Here is a 27,340-nt window from a genome sequence, read left to right on the forward strand (position 1 = left end):
AATATAGTGAAAATAAAATTTTGTATAAGCAAAGTCTTTTAAGGAAGACAAAAGGTTCAAACAACATTTCTAAGAATCTTCATGCTTCTAATATATTATAGATTAGTATTATTTTGTAATTTTTTTTTTTTTGATTTCGACTTCTACTGTTATTTTTTATGCTCAGATTATTGCATTTCACATTGATTAGTTATTGTTATTGCTATTATATTTGTATCTCCTTTTTTAGACGATTTGGAAGACCTTATTCTAGTCAAGGGTTTATTGGAAATAACTTTTCTATCTTTATGATGTAGGGATAATCTATGGATATATTCTACTTTTCTCATACTCCACTTGTAGGATTACATCGGCCTTTTGGCCTCCTTTAATTTCTTTTTAAAATGTTATAAGAAATGCACTAAATGGATCCAACCTTTGAGGCATGAAGGCTATATATTGATGGCATGATTTGGAGATATTATAGAAAACACCTTCAAAACCAAATAATGGAGTCTAAGGTTCTTACAAAGATTAACATCCTTTCCAAGAATCTCATTAGATCCTTCCCTACGTCAAATCATGATAATGATGTTGATCACCCCAAATTTTACAAATTATCTTTCTTTGATCAATTTGCTCTCCAAATGCACGTTCCCTGTGTTCTTTTCTATCCAATCAAATATTCCACATTTACTAAAATTTCCATTATACATGAACGACTAGAACAATCATTGTCCAAGCTTTTAACTCATGTTTATCCAGCATCAGGTAGATTTACATCTGATGGTCAATCAATCAATTGTCATGATGAAGGTGTTTTGTTTATAAAGGCAAAAGTTGATTCTCAATTTTGTGATTTCCTCAAGGATGCAAAGAAAGATATCGACCTAGCATTGGATTTTTGCCCGAAAATTGATCGTAGTGTTTCTAATTTGTCTATCACTCCACTAGTGGTAGTGCAAGTGACGGAGTTTGCGTGTGGTACGGGGATAGCTTTATCTGTGAGCTCTGAACACGCGGTTATTGATGGATTCACAGCATTGAAATTTGTTTACGAGTGGTCTAAAGTGAGTAAAATGGGAATTAATATTCATTCTGATAAGATCAATTGCTTCACCTTTGACGATTTTGGTACCATTTTTCCACCAACAAGTGATGATCATTTGTTAAAAAGAGTCAAGTCTCCTAGAGATGATCATTATCATGATTTAGCTGAAATGGTTGCGAGGAGGTTTGTCATAAATCAATCGGTGATATCAACACTTAGAGAAAATGTTGGAGTGGTTTATTTCAGACCATCACGAGTTGAATTGGTGATTGCTTTTCTATGGAGGGCTCTAATCAATGTTTATCGACGTAAAAATAATGGACGTTTGAGACCTTGTTTATTGAGCGTCCCTGTGAATTTACGTGGTAAGGTTGACTCTCCAAGATACGAAAACTCTTTTGGGAATTTCGCTCTTGAAGTCCCGGTCAAATTCATACCGGGAGAAACAGGAATGGAGTTACAAGATATTTTACTTTTGATCAAGGACGTAATACAAAAAACCAATGTATCATTTGCAAAATCAAGTGATGACATATATTCCTTAGCGTCCAAGTTTCATGAAGAAATACAAGAATGGGAAGAAAATGAACAAGTGGATGTGTGCATGGCATCAAGTTTATGTAGGTTCCCTATTAATGAAGCTGATTTTGGTTGGGGAAAACCTTGCTTGCTAAGTTTTGGATTGAGACGTAGTGATATGTTTTGGTTGTATGATACACAATGTGGGACTGAAATTATTGTTCAAGCAGATTTGAAGAAAGACTACATGGACATGTTTGGATGTGACAAAGATGTATTGTCTTTCACTTGTGATGAGTAGACATTTTCATGTGTTTGTTGTACTTGAATAAAGCTTTATTGCTATTATTTGGACATCATAGTATTGATGTTCAATAATGTTCTACCTTTGTTTTTATTGCTTGGTGCATGTGTTCGTTTAAACGCTTGTTTTAGCGTAATAAAAATCAATTGTTTGTGACCTACTTTTTACATCTTGCATAAGTATTATTAGATAAAACACTTTACTAAAACACAAGAGGAGGGGTGGAGTAAATTGAAATCTTTTCGTCAACCGACAATCGATTGTTACTACACACTAGTTGATATGATTGTTACGACACACTAGTTGATGTAACTGCAAGTTAGTTTAAGAAGTAAAATTGTAATGACCCGGTCGGTCATTTTTTAAAAGTTTCATAAATTTATCGGTTTGCCCCTCATGTTATCGACCCCGAGTCCTTTTTGATTGAGTTTGAAAGGTTGGTTTTGATCTTTGAGTTAAAAGTTGAGAATTTGGTAAGTTTGAGAGTTTTAAAGGCTAAGTTGTTAAGAAAGTGGTTTTTGGGGTGTTTTGAAGTTCCAAGTGTCAAAATGAAATTCCATCGATTCCATCAGTCCCGAAATGTGAAATCTGATCCGTGAGAGTTGTTGGTGTCAGATTTCAAATCTTTTTGAAGATTTGAGGTCCTAAGTTGTGAAAATGTGAAAATTTGGCCTTTGGGTTGATTTTGGCCAACATTCGGGGTTTGGATGCTCCGATCGGGATTCCGAGAGTTCCGTTGGATTTGAGGGATGATTTTAGGCCTAGGTGAGGTCTTGGTTGATTTTTGAGAGGTTCCGAACTTATTTTAACCTTTTTAAGCGTACGTGAGTTATTTTCTTGTGGTTTTCACGGATGTCGGGTCAAAGAGACTTCAGATTCTAGTTTTGACGGTTCCATTGAGTCTGGAACGTTGAGTATAAACGATTTAAATGTGAGATTTATTTGTATGGGGTTCGTAGCTTTAAAGTGTCAGCTCAGACTTAAGGGGGAGATGATGAGACGAGAAACAAAGTCAAGTGTTGAGAATCAGATAGTGATGTGTTCAGAAAGACTTATAGTGTTATATCAATCCATTCATACTCTAGCGTATTCCTCAATGTTCAGTCATTACAACATTTTGTTGATGTTTTTAATATCAGAATTGTGTCTATGACCTATGCTAATACACTTCAGAGAGATTTACATATATGTTCAGTTTCTAGAATGAGGGGCAAAAACTTTACCCTATTGATCTCTATCTGTCACGACCCGGCTTACACCTTGGACGTGACTAGCACTCAAGAACCATTTTTGATCCCCAAGAGAACCCTTGGCTTTGATATATGACTTACATGACATTAAAAAATACGTTGAAGCTTAAAATAGATGAACGCTTAGTCGTTTAAGAAAGTCTTAAAATATTGTCTTGCCAAATACTTAACATGAATCATTAGTTAAATAAAACATTCTGAGAAAATAATGAAAACATCTAATACAATATGTCTATGAAGCCTCTAACAATTTAAGATAGATGACGAGACAAGACCCATGACACCTCCCAAAACTACTAAACCGAATGGAAATAGAGTCTCCTGAAATAAAGGAGGCCTCACCAAATACTGTATGCGAGTGAATAGTGATCTCAACGAAGCACCTGTTGATGATCATGAGCACATGTATCTGCATCATAAAATGATGCAGGTCGAATGACGTTAGTACATTGAATGTACTTATAAGGTTAAAGTTAACAACTTACTGACTTGAATGACTGAAAACAACATAACTGGATCAACCATTACCATGAGCTTAGCAATGAAAGCAACATGAAAATAATATATTTTACTTGTCAGGAGTTTCTCTAACCGACAACCATTACCATGAGCCTAGCAATGACACAACGTTTCACCCATGTTGCAAAGGCCATCCTATACTTTGTCGGAGTATATGACGATATCGTGACTATGGATCTATCTAATAGCCTTCTCAGAGGCAGTGAGGAGTCGCATGAAGAATCAATGCTATCCTATCCTATGTTGGCTACATAGTTTTATGGGTCTTCCTAATCATATGAGACTCTAACCCAACTCGGTGCTCAATACTACTTCCAAAATAAGTGATATAACTTTATGCACAATTCACCCATTACAAAGAATGGACTTGTTACTTAATTGAAATGCTTTTTTTCAAAACATTGGACGTGTTTACATTCTTGAAAACATGCACTTATGAACTTATTTTTCAAGTCCAATAATCAACATAGGTACATATATAGATATATAAACATTTGAAACTATTAAGTGTTTATGAAATATAACCTTTAAACTTTTCTCTTATCTTACGCTACTTTGACATGTAAATGAAGACATGAGAATGTGACATGTAGAGTTTCTCAAGGATTAATGAAGACTTTAAGAGTTAAAATCAAGAAGAAAACGTAGGTACGATTTGAAAGAATGCATACAGGACGAAGAATGGAGAAGAAAAGAACCTGGCGACCCTGGCGCACTGAGAGGCGTGGGGCGCCAACCCCAAAACTTCTGACTAGTGTTTGGGGCGCGCTGCGCCAGGCCCCAAACTACTGGACAATTGTTCAGGCGCTATGGTGGCGCGCCTCCCCATGTCCCTGCCCAAAAAATTGACAAACTTTCTTGCTCAATTTCAAGTCCTAACTCATCTAAAATCGATTGGTTTCTTCCATACTCTCTTTAATTTATAGACCCAACAGAAATTCATTGAAAACCCACACAAAATCTACCAAGAAACAACACTGATACGCAAGACCCTCACCTCATGAACTCAAAACCTCCATTGTTAAAGAATGGGGCTAAAACTCAAGAATTTTTCGATAATACTTACACCTATCTTAGTATTAGAGGCTTCATAGATAGTCAAAAGGTCGAGGAGTCTCTCATTATTTCTTTTGTTGTTGAGATGTTTTGAGGACATGAGACGGTTAACTATAACTTGTTAATTATTTTCAAACATTTATTGGAGGTGAGTTCAAATTGAGTTTTTAAAGTTATTTATGCTTTTGGAGTTCCCATTTTGCTTGAGTTAGTTTTCCGCTTGTAGTCAGTCAGGATGAGGGTTTACTTGGGGACCACCAATGGTTCTCGAGTGTCGGTCACGTCCAGAGTGTAGGCTCGGGTCGTGACAAATTAGTCCAACACTATGATAGCTTTACATACCTCGAACAACCAGGTTCTTGAAGAATCTTGAAGAAGAACTTGATTAGAAACCTTGAAACCCTAGCTTGAAGGAGAACAATAAAGAAAATCTTTCTTGAGATTCTTGAATTACTTTCTTGAAAACTCTATGGTCAAGAATTATGATTTTCATTAATGATTTATTATTGTATGAAGGAATTTGAGTTGTAAATAATGAAATTCTTGGAGAATGACTTACATTGAAGAAGAATCTTGAAAAAGATTGGAAGAATCTTGAATGAAAGTCCTATGCTTTGATTTTTCTTAAGGTTTTCCTTAGGGTTTGAGAGAGAAGAGAATGAGAGATTAATAGAGGGATAATGGTCTGAAAAATATCCCAACTTTGGTCGAATTTGTTGTTGCGATACTAAACTTTCATGAGGACCTATTGCCTCCCTAACTATTTAATATCGTAGTTTAAACATATATATTTGCCCACATAGACATAAAAAATAATGCAAAATTATAAATAGTAATGTGTCCACGTGGGCACATATATACCTTTAAAATACACTATTAAATAGTTCATGGGGTAAAAAATACGGTATTAAATAGTCTAGGGAGGTAATAGGTCCTTATGAAAGTTTAGTATCGCAACAACAAATCCGACCAAAGTTGGGGTATTTTTCAGACCCTTATCCCATTAATAGAAATGAAAATCTGATTGTTTTGAGTCTTTAATTAGTCAAGAAATTTGTTTAGGGTTTTCTTAGAGGTAAAAAACAAAAACGACCCCTTTTAATGTTTTTCCGTCAGCTAATTCGTCACTGCATTGTATCAGGTTACTAAAATGGTCATAACGTTTTACTCAAAACTTGTATTGTTGCGAAATTGGTAGCGTTGGAAAGAAGATTCAAATACCTTTAATTTGATAGGTTATTGGATATGTAATTAACTATTTATATTCTAAGAGATATGGTCATTTGAAGTTAACCCAAGTAGAATCTTACAACAAAATTTAATCGGTAAGGAAACATTCAACTCAACTTTGTGCTAGGAGATTCTAGTGACCTTAATTGATATCCAAAATCATTCTCAAACTAAAGAATTGACCTTTACACATATGGGCAATTTAAGAATCATCCGATACGACCTTACATGTAAATGAATAATAGTTCTGGTCTTAACTTAGAAAAAAAATTGCAGTGTTACAAAAACTTTATTCATTTCAACATTCAGTTTGAACATTCCATCACAAGCATACCTTTTTCTACAAAAATACCCTTTTTCACAATTACATATTAATTAGATTTGATAATCTGCTTAGAGCCTGTTTCATTAAGAAGAAAATTAGACAATTTTTTTTTTTTATGGAAGAAGTATAAAGTACGTTTTTTGATTAAATAGACATTTCAATAAAGCCGTGTACCTTATCCTCCAACTATATTTTCATCGTAAGCACATTATATTTCATTTAATATACACTAACGATTAAACATCAAGATTTTAAACTAACATGAATTTTAAAAGAACAAGTTGATGCACAAGCGAGACCTATTCTCTAATTTGTTTGGGTTATTTTTAAGATGTGTTTTTTTCTATAAATGTTATAATTTTATTTCTGCTTTTTTTTAGGAGACAAATATAGTTTCATACAAATTTGATTAATAGTTTTGTTTTTAAATGTGATACTATTGTTTTTTTTTGTAATTATTAACTATGAGATTTTAGTGTAACAATGATTGTGTGTATGTCTTACAAATGTCCATATGTGCTTGAATCCATATGAAAAATAACTAGTACTATTTTTTTAGATGTTAAAAGTTTACCAGTAGAAAGAAAAGGTAAAATGTAGTTGCTAAAACTATTTATAATGACTGAAATTTGTTGTTTTACTTTAAGATTTAAACAACTAAATGACTATTAACAAAGAGGAATTTGATCGTTGTAAGTGTAATGATCGAATTAATTGTTGTCACGAAATAATATGTAATGATAGAATATGTAATGTGGTCGCTAAACCGTTAACGACAGAATTTTTAACGTTTATTCAATCATTATAATCTTTTAACGATTAAATTTGTACTTTTAATGAATAAAATTTTCTTTTGCTAAAGGTCATTTTTCTTGTAACGTGCTGCCTTGGTGGTGGACTCAAAAAAGTTATATAGTTTCACTAATATTATTTATATCCTTACTTAATTTGCCAAAACTTGTGCAACACTTTAATACAACACTCCTATTAAATATGGCACATGCTTACAAGTTACAACAGTTACCGTCCTATTAAATTTACTATCTCCATTTATTTTTATTTGTTCACTATACTAAAAATAATTGTCCATTAATATTTGTTCAATTAGAAAAATCAAAAGATAATTTATCTTATGTGTCTGTTTTATCCATGACATTAAATACTAGTATTAATTATATTATTCAGTAACTAATACATTTTTCAAAGCAACTTACATAAATGACTATATTTAAAGAGTTATTGAAGTTCAATAGCTATAAATATGTTATTTAACAAAAATGACTATAATTTATGTTTTATTCTTACGCTTTATTTTTGTATTTTTTTATTTTTATTTTCTATTTATACATTGATACAGTTTTAATTACAATATCTAAATAAGGAAAATGTATTATTGGTACAATTAGCACATGAATACTTTGAATTCAAATTGGTATCTCTATATACAAAACTTAAAGTATTAATATATCAAGAATACAAGTATTTATAAAAATTCAATGTATTAATACATCAAATACGATAAAGTATAACAATATAACATATGAACACGATAATTTGAAAAATGGATACACTATTGTTAACCAAAAAATGAATATACCAATGTTAAACAAGAAAAATGGAAAATAAAAGAATGTGTAGATATCAAAGTGTGCAAGTATTGCGTTGTATAAAAAATTAAAAAACGAACAAACGTCAATCTCTTTTTGGTCAATTTTTTCCTATAATACTTGATGTTTGGTGTTAACTTAGGTATTAATCTCGGAAAGAAAACTCTTATGCTACCTCATTGACAACACCCTTATTATCTAATAATCTGCAATTTTGCCATGGAAAGGAAAGTGTAAACGCAATATAATTTCATGAAAAGCAAAATTTTCAATCGAATCCTATAAAATTAGATGAAAATATAAATATATATACAAATATAATATTCATAAAAATGAGGAAAATCAAATCGCAAAAATCGCTCCTAGAATCATGCAAAAGAATCTTGAATTGGCCATAATAAAAAGTCAATAAAAAATGCACTAAATGGGTAATCCAATCTCGAGGCATGATACGGCTATGTATTAATGGCATAATTTGGAAATACAAAAAAATTGTGATATAAGTCAATAAAAAATGCACTAAATGGGTTATCCAATCTCGAGGCATGATATGGCTATATATTAATGGCATAATTTGGAGATATTATAACAAACACCTCAAAATCAAATAATGGAGTCTAAGTCTCTTACAAAGATTAAAATCCTTTCCAAAAATCTCATAAAATCCTTCCCCACTTCAAATCATGTTAATGATGTTGATCACCCCAAAATTTACAAATTATCTTTCTTTGATCAAATTGCTCTACAAATGCACGTCCCTCGTATTCTTTTCTATCCAATCAAATATTCCACCTTTCCTAAAATTTCCATTATACATGAACAATCATTGTCCAAGCTTTTAACTCATGTTTATCCAGCATCAGGTAGATTGGCATTTGATGGTCAATCTATCAATTGTCATGATGAAGGTGTTTTGTATATAAAGGCAAAAGTTGATTCTCCATTTTGTGATTTCCTCAAGGATGCAAAGAAAGATATTGACCTAGCATTGAATTTTTGCCCGAAAATCGATCGTAGTGTTTCTAATTTGTCTATCACTCCACTAGTTGTAGTGCAAGTGACGGAGTTTGCGTGTGGTACGGGGATAGTTTTATCTGTGAGTGCTGAACACGCGGTTATTGATGGATTCACAGCATTGAAATTTGTTTACGAGTGGTCTAAAGTAAGTAAAATGGAAATAAATATTCATTCCGATAAGATCAATTGCTTCACCTTTGACGATTTTGGTACCATGCATTTTTCCACCAACAAGTGATAATCATTTGTTAAAAAGAGTCAAGTCTCCTAGAGATGATCATTATCATGATTTAGCTGAAATGGTTGCGAGGAGGTTTGTCATAAATCAATCAGTGATATCAAAACTTAGGGAAAATGTTGGAGTGGTTTATTTCAGACCATCACGAGTTGAATTGGTGATTGCTTTTCTATGGAGAGATCTAATCAATGTTTATCGACTTAAAAATAATGGACGTTTGAGACCTTGTTTATTGAGCATCCCTATGAATTTACGTGGTAAAATTGACTTTCCAAGATACGAAAACTCCTTTGGGAATTTCGGTATTGAAGTCCCAGTCAAATTCATACCGGGAGAAACAGGAATGGAGTTGCAAGACATTTTATTAATGATCAAGGACGTAATACAAAACACCAACGTATCATTTGCGAAATCAAGTGATGACATATATTCCCTAGCATCCAAGTTTCATGAAGAAATACAAGAATGGGAAGAAAATAAACAAGTGGATGTGAAGTGGATGTGTGCATGGCATCAAGTTTATGTAGGTTCCCTATTAATGAAGCTGATTTTGGTTGGGGAAAACCTTGCTTGCTAAGTTTAGGATTGAGACGTAGTGATATGTTTTGGTTGTATGATACACCATGTGGGACTGAAATTATTGTTCAAGCTGATTTGAAGAAAGACTACATGGACATGTTTGAATGTGACAAAGATGTATTGTCTTTCACTTGTGATGAGTAGACATTTTGAAGTTTTGTTGTACTTGAATAAAGCTTTATTGCTATTATTTGGACATCATAGTATTGATGTTCAATAATGTTCTACCTGTATTTTTATTGCTTGGTGTGTTCGTTTAAACGTTTATTTTAGCGTAATAAAAAATCATTAAATCAATTGTTTGTGACCTACTTTTAACATCTTGCATAAGTATTATTAAAAACGTATTGTAGTTTAAGATATGTATAAGGGTAAAATAGCAAAAAATTCCTCCAAATTAATGTTTTCCTATGAAAAGTATAAAGTATAAGAAAATATGATATATAATTTAAGCCGAAGAGAGTAAATAATTATTTATTAAATGAGGTCACCATGATATGACAGAAGGTTAATTAAGGAAATCATTTCCTCTCCAATGTTCATTAAGGTGGAAGAGTTTAAATTTTGTGCATCGTCAGTGTATAATAGACTATAATCGAAATTTTAGAGATATACCTTAATTAAACTAAGGTCCTATTTTATCCCTCTGAATTCATTTTTATATAATTTTGTACACCTTTTGACTTATGTGGCACACTCCGTGACTTCACACAGTTGAACCGCGTGAGAGATATTTGGATGCCACGTAAGTCAAAAAGATGTAAAATATTTTTTTTAAAAAATGGGTTCAGAGAGGTAATAGGACCTTAGTTTAATTAATGTGTGTCTCTAAAAATTCAGTTATATATAGTCTAGAGGGCTACTGTTACCTTTTCTTTTTTTATAATTATTAACTATGAGATTTTGGTGTAACAATGATTGTGTATGTCTTACAAATGTCCATGTGTGCTTGAATTCATATGAAAAACAAAGATGTACTATTTTTTAGATGATGAAAAATAATTACTACATTTTAGATGTTAAAAGTTTACCAGTAGGAAGAAAAGATAAAATGTAGTTGCTAAAACTACTTATAATGACTGAAATTTGTTGTTTTACTTTAAGATTTAAACAACTAAATGACTATTAACAAAGAGGAATTTGATCATGGTAAGTATAACAATTGAATTAATTGTTGTCACAAAATAATACGTAACGATCGAATATGTAATTTGGTCGCTAACCTTTAACGATAGAATTTTTAACGATCGACGATGATCAATTTTTATTCAATCGTAGATTAGGATAGAAGATTAGTTGATAGTTGAGCGTTCTCTCATTTCTCTTCAGATAGGGCTTGGTGGTCATACTTTGACCTGTCTTTTTATTAGTAGTATTAGCGTTATTGTTGTAGTAATTTATTGCTCTTCAATTTTGATTTTCATTGTTGTTTTTTGTGCTCTGATTATTGCATTATCTTGCTTTCGTTACTGTACTTTCTCCTATTTATTGTGTAACACTCCCAATTTCACATCGATTAGTTGTTGTTATTGCTCTCATATTCGTATCCCTTTTTTTAGATTGTTTGGCATACCTTATTTTAGTGAAGGGTCTATAAAAAACAATCTATTTAGCTCTACGAGAAACGAATAATGTGTTCGTACATTTTAACCTCTCCAAACTCCAGTTCATATTAAATTACACTAAATATATTATTGTTGACATTTTGGCCACCTTTAATAATAATAAAAGAAGTCGATAAAAATGCACTATAATCCAATCTCGAGGCATGATGGCTATATATTAATGACATGATTAGGAGATATTATAATAAACACCTCAAAATCAAATATTGTAATTTAGGCATTAATTTTATGAAATAACAAGTACAATCTCTGTCCAACAATAGTTGTCTGCATCTCTTAAAAAATAATAAATAATTAAGGGTAATATTACTATATTATCCTTTGACTTTATTAAGTTCAATGCTTTTAAAAATGTGTTAGATGATAAATAATATTTAATAACAAAGGTAAATAGATACAAAAAGTGAATTATCTCTTGATTTTTTAAATTTGACAAATATTATAAGACAACTATTTTAATATAATGGATAATTATTATCGGACAAATAAAATATTATAGACTAATTATTTATAATAAGAATTACATATAAAAAAGAACAAAGTATATTAAAAGTGAAAAAGTAGCCTTTTTCGACTTTGTTGTTCGGTCACTTTCCTATTTGGTGGCCACTTGTTTTCTGTTATCTTTGGTAACCCCTTAACTATTAGACTAAATGTTCAGCTTGTTTCAAGATATGTTAATATTTATATATATATTTATTAAGTAAAAAAATAATTTTTATAGCAATGTAATTTTCAGACGAAGGGTTATTGCTTGACACCCCTTGACCAAGGATGGGTCCGCCCATGGAGCACGGGCCCCATAATTTATGTCGCAGTGAATTTGATTAACTAATATTCACCTACGGTTACAGTTTGGTTTTGAACACCCCTAACTAGGCCTAACTCAACCCCAAAAACTAGCTTATGAGGAGAGGATCCAAATTCATATATGCAGACCACCAGTTCATTTCTCAACCAATGTGAAAACTTTACCTACTCTAATAGAATTACACTAGATATGTTGTTGTTGGCGTGTTGGTCACTATTAATAAATAAATAAATAAAAAGTTAATATGAAATGCACTAAATGGATCCAATCTAGAGGCATGAACTAGGCTTAGAATCCACAATTGAACAAATAGATACATTCGTCCTACATGACATCCTACATGACAATCTTGTGTCATACGTGGTGTCCTACATGTATTATGACATGTAAGACATGTGTGTCTACTTCTGCATATCTAAAGTTGAAGGGCATAATTACTAGCTAAAACCAAATTAAATGTCATGTTTATGTATTATACTCTTTTTTTCGTCATCTTTTTATATCTTTTGTTTCATGTCTTTGTTTGTATTTTGGGCTGGATCTATAATCTATTTGAAATGTGCTTTTTCTATTTCTAGGTCTCATCAGGAAAAAAATTTAGTTCAGCCATTGTTATTTCTAGCTCCCATTCATTATTTTTAAGAATTGATTTTCTTGAACTTAACCACTTTACCCCAACTATCATCAATTATAGACAGGTATATTATATTATAAAAGTTGATATGTGTCAGTTGTCAATTAATTTATTTTTCTACTCAATTAAATCATTTGTCAATACTCGACTACGTGTTCTGACAAAATTTTGGGACCATAGAGTAATTGGTTTTTAGTGTACCTACCACACATTTTATTCTCCACATGATTCACATGTGCGATTACCTGAATATATGGTCGTTGTTGGCCTTTTGGCCATACTCAATAAATGTTCTCTTTATTTCTCTCGTTTCAAAGTATTTATCCTGATTTCTAAGATGAATTGTCTCAAATTATTGTTATTTTAGAAATTTAAGATAATTAACTATTTATTTTCTATTTATTCCTATAGTAATAATTGTTCTTGATGATTACAATCTACAAATATGAAACACCTCAATTTATGTGTATTCTATTATATGAACACCTTTAAAGTTATAGTAATTGAAAGAATTGAGACTTAATCCTAAGTTTGAATATTATGAAGTATGACACTTGGTATATTAGTTAGTATCAAAACATAGAAAATTAATTATAAATTTTAGTGGGTTTTTGAGTCAAGGTGAGATATATAATGATATGGGTGTCTACAGATTTGTGTGCTTATGAATGTTGTATACTTGATAAATTGGAAACGTTTGGACGCAATGAGGAAATAAAAAACATTGGGGAATTAGCTTGCTCGACTTTCGTTCTTCAGTTGAGGTAGATTATCATGATGTATTCTATGTGATGAGAGACTCTCAATAGTATTGAGTGATATTGTGAAATTTTCTATGTACTTGGTTGTTGTGGTTTGAATAATTTATGTGTTGTATGTGATTTGCGTGTAATCCCAACACCGCAAAATCTATAATCTTGAACTTGTTCTATTAAAGTAATTCCTTGAATAAAGAAGGCTTGGTGAAATATTGTAATGAAGTGGAAAGCGATGAAAATAATGATGAATGTATTTGGATCGGGTGCCACGAGCCAGCATGATATATTTGGATCGGGTGCCATGAGCCGGCACGATATTATTGGATTGGGTGTCACGTTCCGACACAGTAACATTAAAAGAAAACATATAAAAGTAACTTAATGTACTCAATCTCAAAGAACCCAATTTCCAAAAGAGTGTGGTGTGGAGGCATGCGTCCTTATGTGTGTTCTTGATATTGTTGATTGATTACGTACTTGCTGCATTACCGTTGTCACTTGTTCATGTTGTTTGTTGTATGCCACCTGCTAAGTGCTATAGTTGATTTCATGTTCTCACTTTATGCATATTTGTTTCTATTTTGGGTCGGCCGATGATATCTACTCAGTACATGTTTTTTGTATTGACCCCTACTTGTGTTTCCTTTGTTTTTCCTTTTGTGGAGTGCAACAAGCATACCAACGACTTCGACTCGCCCTTAGCTCTAGCCAATCACCAACACATCAAATTTCAGGGTGAGCTATTCCTTCTAGCTCATGTTGAATTCTCTCAGTCATGGCATGATGTCCTTAATTTTTGAACATAGACTATTCTATTTATTTGTTCTGGTGTCTTTAATACGCTTAGACTTGGTATTTTGAGAGTAGATGACATTGATGTGATGACTTTCAGGTTTTGGGAAATCGATATGTAACTGACTATAAAGGATTTTTATTACCTACTTTATTAAGGTTTGAGCTTCTGCATTATGGTTGTATTTCGTAAGTTGAACAGCTAATATAAATTGGGGTTAAATTCGTTTGTTCGCCCACCTAGGAAGTTAAGTGTGAGTGCCACTCATGACTCGTTTTGGATCGTGACATAGATAAAAAAATTTAAAAATTGAATATTGATATGATATTGACATAATGATTTAAATATAATTAAAAATATCTAGTAAAATAATTTTAAAACCATTCCACAAATTAAATAATCACTACATACGAAAAAATCATCACAATAATTAAAAAATATATTTGTAAATATGCATATATGACAGTGATATTTTGATCAAGAAAGAATAATAATTTTCTGCTTCAGATATTTTTTAGAAGAAGAAACTTTTAGCTCCTTTCCAACCCAAATAAAAACATTTATGAGCTAGTTTGATATTTTTATTAGGGTACGAAACAGTGCCTCTGCAATTCAATGAATTAGGGTTTTCAAAGTTTTCCTTTTTTGTTTTTGTCTTTGTTTCCATATTTGATCGAATCCATTAGAATATTGGTCAATGATGGGCCCGTTTTGATTTTAATAAAATGACATTTTGGTCACTGTGGCAGTGGCCAGTGCAGTGACAGATGTTAGAAGACGGAGAGACAAGTTGAAGAAGTATCGGTGAAGCGATTAAATATGATGTGACACATCTTGATCTTAATTATTAATGACATTATTTTAGATGATAAATATAAAGAAATATGATTTTATTGATAAATAGTGGTGTATTTTTCAAACTTGAATGATTTGGGCTTGCTTTCTATAATATATCTGAGGGTCGTTAGTGGTGTATTTTTCAAATTTGAATGATTTGGACTTGATTTCTATAATATATCTGAGGGTCGTTAGTGACGTATTTCTCAAATTAAGGTGATTTGGACTTGACTTGATCTTCATAATTCGAGCATCGTTAGTGACATAATTCTCGAATTAAGATGATTTGATTTTGATCTCTTTATAAATACTTCATGAATTTGGAATATTTGAGATGCCACTTAAAGAGAATATAATATCATTTATATAGGCATGAACTAAGGTTTAGAATTGAGGAGCCTTCAAGAATCCTAATTGAAATTGAACACACTTTGTGAAGTTCCAACTCAAACGGAAGACATCTTGGAGAGTCCACAAAATTTCAGTATCTACAACTACCTCTATTAATTTGTATTTAATATTAACTTTTTTGAAATAATTTGTAGAATAAATAATTAATGCTAAAGATAAAAAAAAAAAAAAAAATTATTTTTCTAACTACGTTAAAAATGAATAATTTACCAACACGTGAAAAAATAGTGTTTTATTGAGGGGCTAATAAGAGATCTTTTTGTTCAGTCACTTTCCTATTTGGTGACCACTTGGTTTTTTTTTTTTTTTTTACATAATACATAAACATGACTCTTAACTTGGCTTTAATGATAGCTATGACTTTTATTTTTTGGTGTGTACAACTAAACATTTTAATTTGTATAAAATTGGACAAATAGACACATTCGTCCTATGTGGCAATTTTGTGTCATATTTGTGTCTACTTATTCAATTTTAAACAAGTTTAAGTGTCTACTTGTGCATATTCAAAGTTAAAGGGTATAATTATCAGCTGAAGTCAAATTAAATATCATGTTTATATATTATGTTTTTTTTTTTGGTCTTTTTATCTCTTTTGTTTCATGTCTTTTTTTTTTTTGGGTAACTAACATTTTATTAATTACCAGAGGCAAAACATTACAAATCAAGCAGCTATCACAGCATGCTTTGTTCTCAAAAAGTAAAACATCAAACTACCCTCTAACTCTACATCCTATTACTCAGAATTTAAATTCATTTACATACTAGCTGGAGCTCGAGCAATAGTCACATAGGCTATCTCCTTGGCTACATTTTCCTCCATTTTGCTCTTTTTCTCGAAAATTCTGTTGTTCCTCTCAATCCACAGCCCATAGATTCCTTCAGCCAATATAATCTTGAAAATTTGAGTTGTTTTAGTCTTCCCCTTCCCATGTTGAATACTCCATTGTATAAACTGTCCCCATGTCACTGGTACTACACTAAACTGATGACTCAATGTAAACAACCTTTCCCATAGCTTCCTAGCAAATTGGCATTGGATAATCAGATGCTCTATAGTCTCTTTTGCTTTCTTGCATAAAATGCAAGTCTTATTTACTTCCATACCCCATTTAGCTAGCTTGTCAACCGTTGCTAACTTCTTGTTAAGCATAAGCCACATTGTGAAGTAAGCTTTTGGCCTTGCTGCATTGTTGAACATGAGGCATTTCCAGTCAGGCCTTTGCAGCTCCCCTATCATATACAGATAAATTTGCCTGATCATACTACATTTCTTCTCCTGCATCAGATGGATTTGATCAATTGTATGTTTGGCACTCATTACTATTCTTATCATCCAGCTGGCTTGTTTGGCTTGCCAACTGCTCTGCCCCTTTATATAGTACGGATGTATCCATTTGATCCAAAGCGTGTCCTCTTTATTTGCTAAATCCCAGCACAATTTGGCCACAACAGCTTTGTTCCAGACTTGCATATTAATCAACCCCATACCTCCTGCAGATTTAGGACATCACACTTTCTCCCAGGCTACCAGGGCCTTTTTAGTAACATATCCCACACCTGACCACAAATAGCTTCTACATAGCCCCTCAATTAGTTTGATTATTTTTGCAGGAATGATGAACAGTTGTGCCCAAATAACACAGTTTGTACCAATTGTGTTCTACCTGCATATGATAATTTCCTAGTTGTCCATGAGCTAATCCTTGTCATGATTTTGTCAATGAGAGGATACCAATGGACTACTGTCAACTTCTTGGTTGAAAGAGGCACCCCAAGATACTTAAAAGGTAGTTCTTCCATTTTGTAGCCAAGTAGATGGTTGATTTGTTGCCTCACTTCTAGTTGGACTCCCCCACAATAAATTGAGCTCTTATTGAGATTTGCTTGCAATCCTGAGGCTTGTGAGACTTGTGAGAAACATCTTTGGTGGGCCTGGATAGAATTGAGATCTCCTCTATAGAATATTAACAAGTCATCTGCAAAACATAAGTGTGTGATGTCCAATTTAGAGCATTTTGGATGATACTTGAATGTTTTCTCTTCTTTGAGTCCCTTGAATGTCTTTTGTTTTGATTTTGGACTGGATCTATAATCTACTTGAATTGTGCTTTTTCTATTTCTAGCTCTCATCAGAAAATTAGTATACTGATGGAATATTTTTTTTAGTTCAGCCATTGTTACTTCTAGCTCCCATTCATTATTTTTTTTAAATAATTTTCTTGAACTTCAACCACTTTACCCCAACTACCATCAATTATAAATAGGTATATTATAAAAAAATTTACACGTGTCTGTTGTCAATAAGGGGTAGTTTGGTTACTGGTTAAAGTTATGCAAGTATTAGTTATGCAAAGTTTAGTTATGCAAGTATTAGTTATGCAGGGTTTAGTTATGCAGGTATTATTAGTTATGCATGGTTTAGTTATGCACGGTTTAGTTATGTGGATATTAATTATGTGAGTATTAGTTATGTAAGTATTACTTAGTTATGTAGAGATTACATCACATGAATTATTAACTATTGAATATTGATTTTAATATAAATTAATATATATTATTTACAAATAAAATAAGTAAGCAAATAGTGAGAGAAGACCCAAAATAGTCTCTCATCTTTGGGTTAAGACTCAAAGTCATCCTTGAGTTTTTACATAGAGCACTAATAGTCCCTCATGTTTGCAATATTGGTGCACTTTTGATCCTCCCCTTAACTTTTGCCATTTTTTTAACATTAATTTTGTTCATAAATTTTTTATTCTCCCTTAAAAAAAATAAAAAAATAAAAATTTCTCTATACTTAACTAGGAATTCTGTTTTTTGTTTCTCTTTGTTTTTTTAATATTTAAAGCTTATAAGAATAAAATACTTAATATATTTCAAGTACATTATACTATCCTATTTTATATAATGTAAATTTCTATCAATATGATGCATGTGTTGTTTGTACATTTTTAGTATACCAAATTTATAAATTATATATAGATTCACGTTCTAAATAAAAAATTAATACATGATAATTAAATATGTGGATATATTTAGTAATATATAATGCGAATATATAATTAGCATATGCACTATCAAAATTATACATTCCTATTTATAATATTAATAAATATTTATATTTTGATTTTAAATGAAAACAAATAAAAAGTTGTTTGTATACAAAAAAAAACAAGAAACAAAAATAGTTGGGAAAATAGAATAGTAATGTAAAGTTTTCAATAAAAAAGATTTAAAAATAAATTAATAGGGATAAATGTGTAATTTATCTTTTTAATACATGTACAACTAATACCCACATAACTTATTTCACCTTCTATCCTGCATAACTTATACATAAATTCCCTCATAAGTTATGTCGGTATTAATTATGTAGGATTACAAAAAATGCAACCAAACACCGTATAAAATTAATACATGAATAACACATGAATCTTATCTAGATGCATGTATGCTATATATTAGTGACATGATTTTTGAAGATATCATAGCAAAAAACTTCAAATCAAATAATGGACTCTAAGTCTCTTACAAAGATTAACATTCTTTCCAAGGATATCATAAGATCCTTCCCCACTTCAAATCATGATAATAATGTTGATCACCCCAAAAATTACAAATTATCTTTCTTTGATCAAATTGCTCTCCAAATGCACGTCCCTTGCGTTCTTTTCTATCCAATCAAATATTCCACCTTTCCTAAAATTTCCATTATACATGATGAAGGTGTTTTGTATATAAAGTGAAGGTGTTTGATGGTCAATCAATCAATTAACATGATGAAGGTGTTTTGTATATAAAGGCAAAAGTTGATTCTCAATTTTGTGATTTCCTCAAGGATGCACAAAAAGATATCGACTTAACTTTAAATTTTTGCCCAAAAATCAATCATAGAGTTTCTAATTTGTCTATCACTCCATTAGTTGTAGTGCAAGTGACGGAGTTTACTTGTGGTACAGGGCTAGCTTTATCTATGAGCACTGAACACGCGGTTATTGATGGTTTCACAGCATTGAAATTTATTTATGAGTAAAATGGGAATTAATATTCATTCCGATACGATCAATTGCTTCACCTTTGATGATTTTGGTACTATTTTCCCACCAACAAGTGATAATGATTTGTTAAAAAGAGTCAAGCCTCCTAGAGATGATCATTATCATGATTTTGCTCAAATGGTTGCGAGGAGGTTTGTCATAAATCAATTTGTGAATTGTGATATCAAAACTTAGGGAAAATGTTGGAGTGGTTTATTTCAAACCATCACGAGTTGAGTTGGTGATTGTTTTTCTATGGAGGACTCTAATCAATATTTCTCAACGTAAAAATAATAGACGCTTGAGACCTTGTTTATTTAGTGTCCCTGTGAATTTACGTGGTAAGATTGACTTTCCAAAATACGAAAACTCCTTTGGAAATTTCGCTCTTGAAGTCCCAGTCAAATTCATACCGGGAGAAACAGGAATGGAGTTACAAGACATTTTACTATTGATAAAGGATGTAATACAAAAAACCAATGTATCAGTTGTGAAACCAAGTGATGACATATATTCCCTAGCATCCAAGTTTCATGAAGAAATACAAAAATGGGAAGAAAATGAACAAGTGGATGTGTGCATGGCATCAAGTTGTGTAGGTTCCCTATTAATGAAGTTGATTTTGGTTGGGGGAAACCTTGCTTGACAAGTTTAGGATTGAGACGTAGTGAGACAAGAAACGTACAAGGATTCCCTTAATAACGGCGAGCGAATCGGGAACAACCCAGCCTTAGAATCGGGCGGCTCCGTCATTCGAATTGTAGTCTAGAGAAGCGTCCTCAGCGGCGGACCGGGCCTAAGTCCCTTGGAAGGGGGCGCCAGAGAGGGTGAGAGCCCCGTTGTGCCCGGACCCTATCGCATCACGAGGCGCTGTCTACAAGTCGGGTTGTTTGGGAATGCGGCCCAAATCGGGCAGTGAATTCCGTCCAAGGCTAAATACGGGTGAGAGAAAATAAATCATTTATTTTTTTAATAATTCAAAACTAATATTATCTATTAAAAATCTTACTCTTTATTTTTCATATCTCGTTGTTAATTCACCAAAGAATGATGAAATCTTGAAGTATAATTGAATTTCCTCTTCCTCTTTTTTTTTTGTTCGTTCACTTTCTATTAAATAAACATGAACATTCAAGCAAAATTTCACGTAGTTTGATTTTAAAAAATTTAGTATATTGTTTAATTAAAAAGAAATTGTTAATGTTACGTTGTTTGATTTACAAAGTTTTAGTGCACCCTTCGTCAAATTAATTTTTATACCTATGCGATTCTTAGACACTCTTCGTGAAATTTTTGGCTCTGCCACTGCCTTGGGGCACCCCGAAATCTTTTCTGAAAGAACTTTATGAGGACATCCGTAATGAGTTGGGGGAGCATTACGTGTAGTCCCACCATTTTAAGGCATATTTTCAAATTTACAAGCCAACTTTTAGGAATCAAGGGATTCTGTTGGTTTTTCGTGTGTATCATAGATTTGGCGCCTCCAGGCACCCCAAAATTTTTTCTAAATTTTTTTTTATGAGGATCTCCGTAATGAGTTGGGGGAGCATTACATATAGTCCCACCATTTTTTTATTTTTGCATTTGTCAGCCAACTTTTAGGAAGTACGCGACTTTCTTGGTTTTTCGTGTGTATTAGCTAATGGATTTGGCGCCTAAGGGCATCCCAAATTTTTTTCTAAAAAAAATTATAAGGACCTCTGTAATGAGTTGGGGGAGCATTACGTATCGTCCCACCATTTTTTATTTTCGCATTTACGAGCCAACTTTTAGGAATTACGCGACTTTCTTGATTTTTCATGTGTATTAGCTCATGGATTTGGCGCCTTGGGGGACCCCGAATTTTTTTATAAAAAAAACTTTATGATGACCTCTGTAATGAGTTGAAGGAGCATTATGTATAGTCCACTACTTTTTAAGGCATATTTTTTCGCATTTACGAGCCAACTTTTAGGATTTACGCGACTTTCTTGATTTTTCATGTGTATTAGCCTATGGATTTGGCGCCTTGGGGGACCTTGAAATTTTTTCTTAAAAAACTTATGGGAACCTCTGTAATGAGTTGAGGGAGCATTATGTATAGTCCTACTATTTTTTAAAGCATATTTTTACATTTACAAGCCAACTTTTAGAAATTATGCGACTTCTTTATTTTTTTCGTGTGTATTAGCCCATCGATTGATGCCTTGGGGCACCCCAAAACTTTTTCAAAAGAAACTTTTTGAGGACCTCCGTAATAAATTGAGAGAACATTACATATAGTTCAACCATTTTTGGGACGGAGAGAGTACTAAGAAATTAAGTAAAGTCTAGGAAGGCAGTTCAATAGTAAAACGAATAAATTTTTTACTCTAATATTTTAGACTTTGAATAAAATTATTAAAATCTTTGTAACATTAAATAAAATTTGTTATAAATCAATGCAAGACAATATATTACATACGTGTCAACATCTTATTATTAACTCACACCAATATAAATAATAACATAATTATCATATATTTGTTGTTTACTTAAAAGCTTATGTTTTGTAAAATTATCCTAATATAAATAATAAATATTTAAAAAAAGGATCATACTAGCGTTTATTTATATATATATATATATATATATAGGTTTACACTACTAATCTTTTATATTTATATTATACTCTTTTTTTTTAAATCTTAAGCTAATAATTAAAGCTATATACTTTTTTGAGAAATCTCATAAGCGGCTTATCAAAAATAGATATTTATGCATTTGTAATGTTATCATCGATTGGATTTTTGCCCTCTTTTTTTAATGGGCTTATATCTTGTTAGTCCAAAACGTGCAACACACTTTATATTCTCTATAATACCAATTTATATTGTCGTATTCATCTTTAAATCTACGATAGATTTCATTATTCACAAATATTCAAAACAGCCTCTTTTTTCTTACTCATCGTTACAACAAGCAATACTTATCCCACACACTTGAACCTCTTCAATTTTGATGTAACTCTTCAAAATTTCTCATCAGTACAACCAGCAATACTTATCCCACACACTTGAACCTCTTCAATTTTGATGTAACTCTTCAAAATTACAAATCATATTAACATTTGCTTCAAAATTTCAGTCTTATTAACATTTGATTTTCGATTGCTTTTCGGTTGGTAACTTTTTATTGTACTATTTCTATTAGTTATTGATTCATACGAGAGTGGCAATATGTGTATTTTCTCTTAATCTTGTAATAATATACCCATTTTAATCTTACCATAGATGATTGATTATTTTATTTGTATTTATAATCTCATATGTACGAATCGTTTGTTTTGGGAGTTGTCCTGGCTGCATTCCTTAATTGTTTGTTTTGGGAGCTATCCTTTTTGCATTCCTTTTACTGCTTCGGCCGATGTATTTTATGTTAGAATATGCACGACGGAAACATTATTCAAGATCACAAATATACGGTAGACAATAAAATTCACGTTGAGAAAATAATAATCAAGAACGAAAGAATATCGCAACCGTATTTATTATTTCAAAGTGTGAGTGTTACAATCTCTATTATTCCTCTGATTCTCAGATATAGTTCAAGGGTTTCTGAGCTTGATCTTAAATTTTGAATTTGATCCTGGACTTGATCTTAGATTCAAGGGCTTCGACCTTATTCTTGTAGGATTTTCACATGACAACTTATAAACAATCATAAAGGGGTGTCTTTTTTCTTATATCTAAGATATGATTCTAACTTCTATCGACTAATTATTATTTCACGAATGTAATTTATCATTATTCAATCCATTAGGAATATTTTAACTCATCATAGAGTCTCACCTTTTATATTATTAAAATAATAAAACAAACTACACATCATAATAACTATATCAAAATTAAGAGTATTTAAGCACATGTAATGGACTATCACCTTTTATATGATTAAAATAATAAAATAAACTGCATAAATCATAATAACTATATCAAAATTAAGAGTATAAGCACATATAATGGACTAGAGATATTATTTATTAAATTCAAAATCTAAATAAATATCTCAATGTGATCCATTCAATACATACAAAATGTACAAACACAAGAAGTTAAATTTTTTCCATTCCCATAATTAAGATCGAATTATATTCAGAGAATGGTTTAAAATACCCTTAAATTATTGGAATTGATACAAAAATACCTCTCGTTTACCTTTTAGCCTCCAAATATCCTTGGAATTAACCTTTAGGGACCTGTAATGCCATTTTCGCGACGAATTAGTTTATATAATTAATAATCATTTATTACGTGGTGTTATCTAATTGATTGAAAAACTACCGACCCATCCTTTCTAAACCCTTTACCCATATCATTCTAAACCCATTTCTTAAAGGAAAAGATAAACATTTCCCTCCCATTTGTCAAGAAGGTGTCGACAAATGAACCCTAAATATAATTCTAACATTGGAAGAATAAGAAGGAATCGAAATATGACCATGTTTATTTTATTTTATTTCATCAAACTATAAATACAAATCAAAGCTCTGTCTCAACAAGGAAAATCTTAACATAAATAAACAAAAAATAAAAGGAACTAGTAAAAGGCGAAAGATATCCCGTAAAATTAATCGAGTCATGCAAAAGCTAGATATTCTCACACAAGTGAAGAGTCCCTTTTCTGGACAGTTCTTGAAAAAACTAAAACATCTTCAAGTTCTTCAACACCTTCTTTCTTCTTAATAATATTATTAGTGTTTGGATAATTTTGACCATCACTAATAATAGCTTCTCTAATAATTTCTCTAGTTTTGGCCATAGGATCTTCTTTCTTTTCCATTTGCTCTTTCCTCTCTTTTGTTGCTTCCATTGATTTTTTTTTCCTTTTTTTCACTATGATAAACTTTCTTATGTTGCTATCAAATAAATATTATGAAAACTTTCTGTTGATTTATATTATATAGTAGTATTAGTTTTTTTTTTAAAAAAAGTAGATGGAGCTCTAATATCTATGTATATGTGTACCAAGATAAAGGTATACACGTATCTTAGAAAAAACAGCACATCATGAAAGTTTATTTGATAGCAACATAAAAACTATGGAAAAGGGCAAAACAGTCGTAATATACAAAAATCGAAAAATAACCATGAGGATTATTACACCCTTTATTATATCAATCAAGTATACATATACTCACAAATACAAAGTATCATAAAGGGTATATTCTAATAATTATGTAAATATGTAAATTATAGCTGGGAGCCTGTGAAGCATAATTAAATTTATTATAATGACTATTTATGAAAGTTCTTCTTAATTTTTCATTCAATTAGATAACATCACGTAATAAATGAAATTATTAATTAGATAAACTAATTCGTCACGAAAATGGCATTATAGGTCCCTAAAGGTCAATTTCAAGGTATTTGGAGGCTAAAAGGTAAACGAGAGGTATTTTTGTACCAATTTCAATAATTTAAGGGTATTTTAAACTCTTCTCTGAATATAATTCGATCTAAATTATGGGAATGAAAAAATTTCAACTTCTTGTGTTAGTACATTTTGTATGTATTGAACAGATCAAATTGAGGTATTCATTTAGGTTCTGAATTTAACAAATAATATCTCTAGTCCATTACATGTGCTTATACTCTTAATCTTGATATATGTTTTAATTTTAATTTTTCTGATATTTTTATATATCTTTCGCTACAAAAATAGCTCACATATAATCATATGTCACAAAAGTGACTCGTGTATATCTTTATCTAACAGAAATGAAAAGATTAGCTTTAAAGTTATTTTTTTATTTTTAATATAAAAAATTCATGTAGAGAGATAACTGATCCTTTTCACACATGATTTTCTTTTTACTCCTTAGATTATCATTATTTGAGTTTCTTATTCTTATTTTATTTTTTTATTTTATTCTTTAGTTTAAAATATGAGAAATAAAATAAAAGAGAAAAAAGTAAGAAAAAAATGTAAAAATATTTTTGTTGGCTATATTGAAATTTATTTTTTGTATATGTAAAAAAAAAGGCTTGGGCATAGATGATAAATTTTATAAGAAAGCGAGTGAAAAAATAAAAATTGACAATCAAAATAATAAATTCAAATTGACGTTTCTATAAAGAAGCAAAAAGAAAATATGTGTGAGAAGAATCAAATATACGCCGACATAAATGTTTTCTTTTAATAAATTATAAATTATTAATTATTTTTTTCTATTAGAAAAAAGGGTATATGTAAGTCATTTGTATTATAATAGGATAAATATAACTCATTTTTTTAACAAGTATATAAGCTCTAAATGGTAAAATGGGGGTATATCAGACTCCTTTTCTTTCTTATAATCCACCAAAATTATGGCATATTAAAGATCACAAATTTTAAAGTTCTTCATTTTATTATTAAATTTTATGTCAAGTTAAAATATACCAAATAAATTAATACGAAACTGAACACTTAGAAAGAGTAACTTATTCAATAGACCTTTTTTTAGTTAAATGATTATTTTGGGACAAATGGAATTGATTCTATTGACTAGATTCATTTTGGAACAAATGGAACAGATTCTATTGACTAAATTCCTAACTCCTATCGTAATTACCTTAAGAGGAATAAATTTAAATTTATTTCAAAAGAAAATTCATTGAACTTCATACTATTAAAAAGAAACATATTTTATAGAAATAAAACATTCACTATGATTCATCGAAAAGGACGAAAATGCCCTTTAATGAATAAATGTAAATATAACTTTCATATTTAAATTTTTGTAGAAATTAAACTACGAACATGTGCAATGACATAAAGTCTTTTGTCCGACTGTTTTACAAATTCCTCCACGCTCACATGAATCAATGCAAAATTTCCAACATTTGCCATCGTTTTCTGGATTATCATCTTTCCCTGCTATACATGGACTTATATCTGGGTGATCCAAACAACACTTTCCATCTGCATCGACTATATTATTGCAACCTACACTATATTATTGCAACCTACAAACACAGACGTATTCAGAATTTTCTGCATCGACTATATTATTGCAACCTACAAACAGAGACGTATTCAAAATTTCGAGATGATAGATGCACAATTATAAAAAGATGGATCTAAGATACAAATTTGATCGATTTGACATTTAGATTTTTATCATGAAAAACAATTGAAATTTTAAAATAATAGGTCCAAAATTAAAATGCCAAAATATATGAGAATTGAAAATGATTTGAGATAACATAAAAAAAATTAATTAATGTAGATTAAAAATACCTATGAAAAGTATAAGGCGCGTAAAAAGAAGAAGTGAAACACTCTTGATGGCCATGTTTATATTAGTAGAAATACTTGAGAGTTAATGTGTATATTTGTTGTGATAAGTGAGATGGTGTTGGTGTTATTTATATTGTGAGAAATAGTTAAGGATCTTTGACTTTAATATTTAAAAAATCTAGACTTATTTAAATTGTTTCCATCCATTACTAGCTTAAAAAGGAATAATGTTTATTATCTTTCCATCATAATAAAAAAGGTAAGGAACTTGATAATTAGTTAATGAAATATAAAAAAAAATGATTATCTCATAATGAAATTTCCATATTGGTCCTAGCAATTGGAGATTGTGATGATAATGACAATTCATTATGAAAGTATACACAAAATTATGTTGACTTATGTATGTCGTTGACTAAACAATAAGGTATACCATGTTATATATATATATATAAATATGTATTCCGACCTCAATCAATATAATACACTACTATAGTGCTATATATGAGTTTAAA

General features: G+C 30.9%; 3 protein-coding genes across 3 annotated transcripts; 2 read left to right on the forward strand and 1 right to left on the reverse strand.

Annotated features, from left to right (window-relative positions):
• The first annotated feature begins 488 nt into the window (after nt 1–488).
• Nucleotides 489–1,897, forward strand: LOC102598379 (salutaridinol 7-O-acetyltransferase-like). The gene has a single exon (XM_006366905.2). It carries the CDS (start codon nt 489–491, stop codon nt 1,848–1,850), a length of 1,362 nt encoding a protein of 453 aa, XP_006366967.1. The 3' UTR covers nt 1,851–1,897.
• A 6,691-nt stretch (nt 1,898–8,588) lies between these two features.
• On the forward strand, nt 8,589–9,095 carry LOC107058922 (acylsugar acyltransferase 3-like). Its single transcript, XM_015305165.1, has one exon. It carries the CDS (start codon nt 8,589–8,591, stop codon nt 9,093–9,095), a length of 507 nt encoding a protein of 168 aa, XP_015160651.1.
• A 7,205-nt stretch (nt 9,096–16,300) lies between these two features.
• LOC107058923 (uncharacterized) lies at nt 16,301–17,032 on the reverse strand. Its single transcript, XM_015305166.1, has one exon. The coding sequence runs from the start codon at nt 17,030–17,032 to the stop codon at nt 16,301–16,303; it is 732 nt and encodes a 243-aa protein (XP_015160652.1).
• Nucleotides 17,033–27,340: the final 10,308 nt, after the last annotated feature.

The sequence above is a fragment of the Solanum tuberosum genome, unplaced genomic scaffold (assembly GCF_000226075.1).
Source record: "Solanum tuberosum cultivar DM 1-3 516 R44 unplaced genomic scaffold, SolTub_3.0 scf00669, whole genome shotgun sequence".
Classification (NCBI taxonomy): domain Eukaryota; kingdom Viridiplantae; phylum Streptophyta; class Magnoliopsida; order Solanales; family Solanaceae; genus Solanum; species Solanum tuberosum.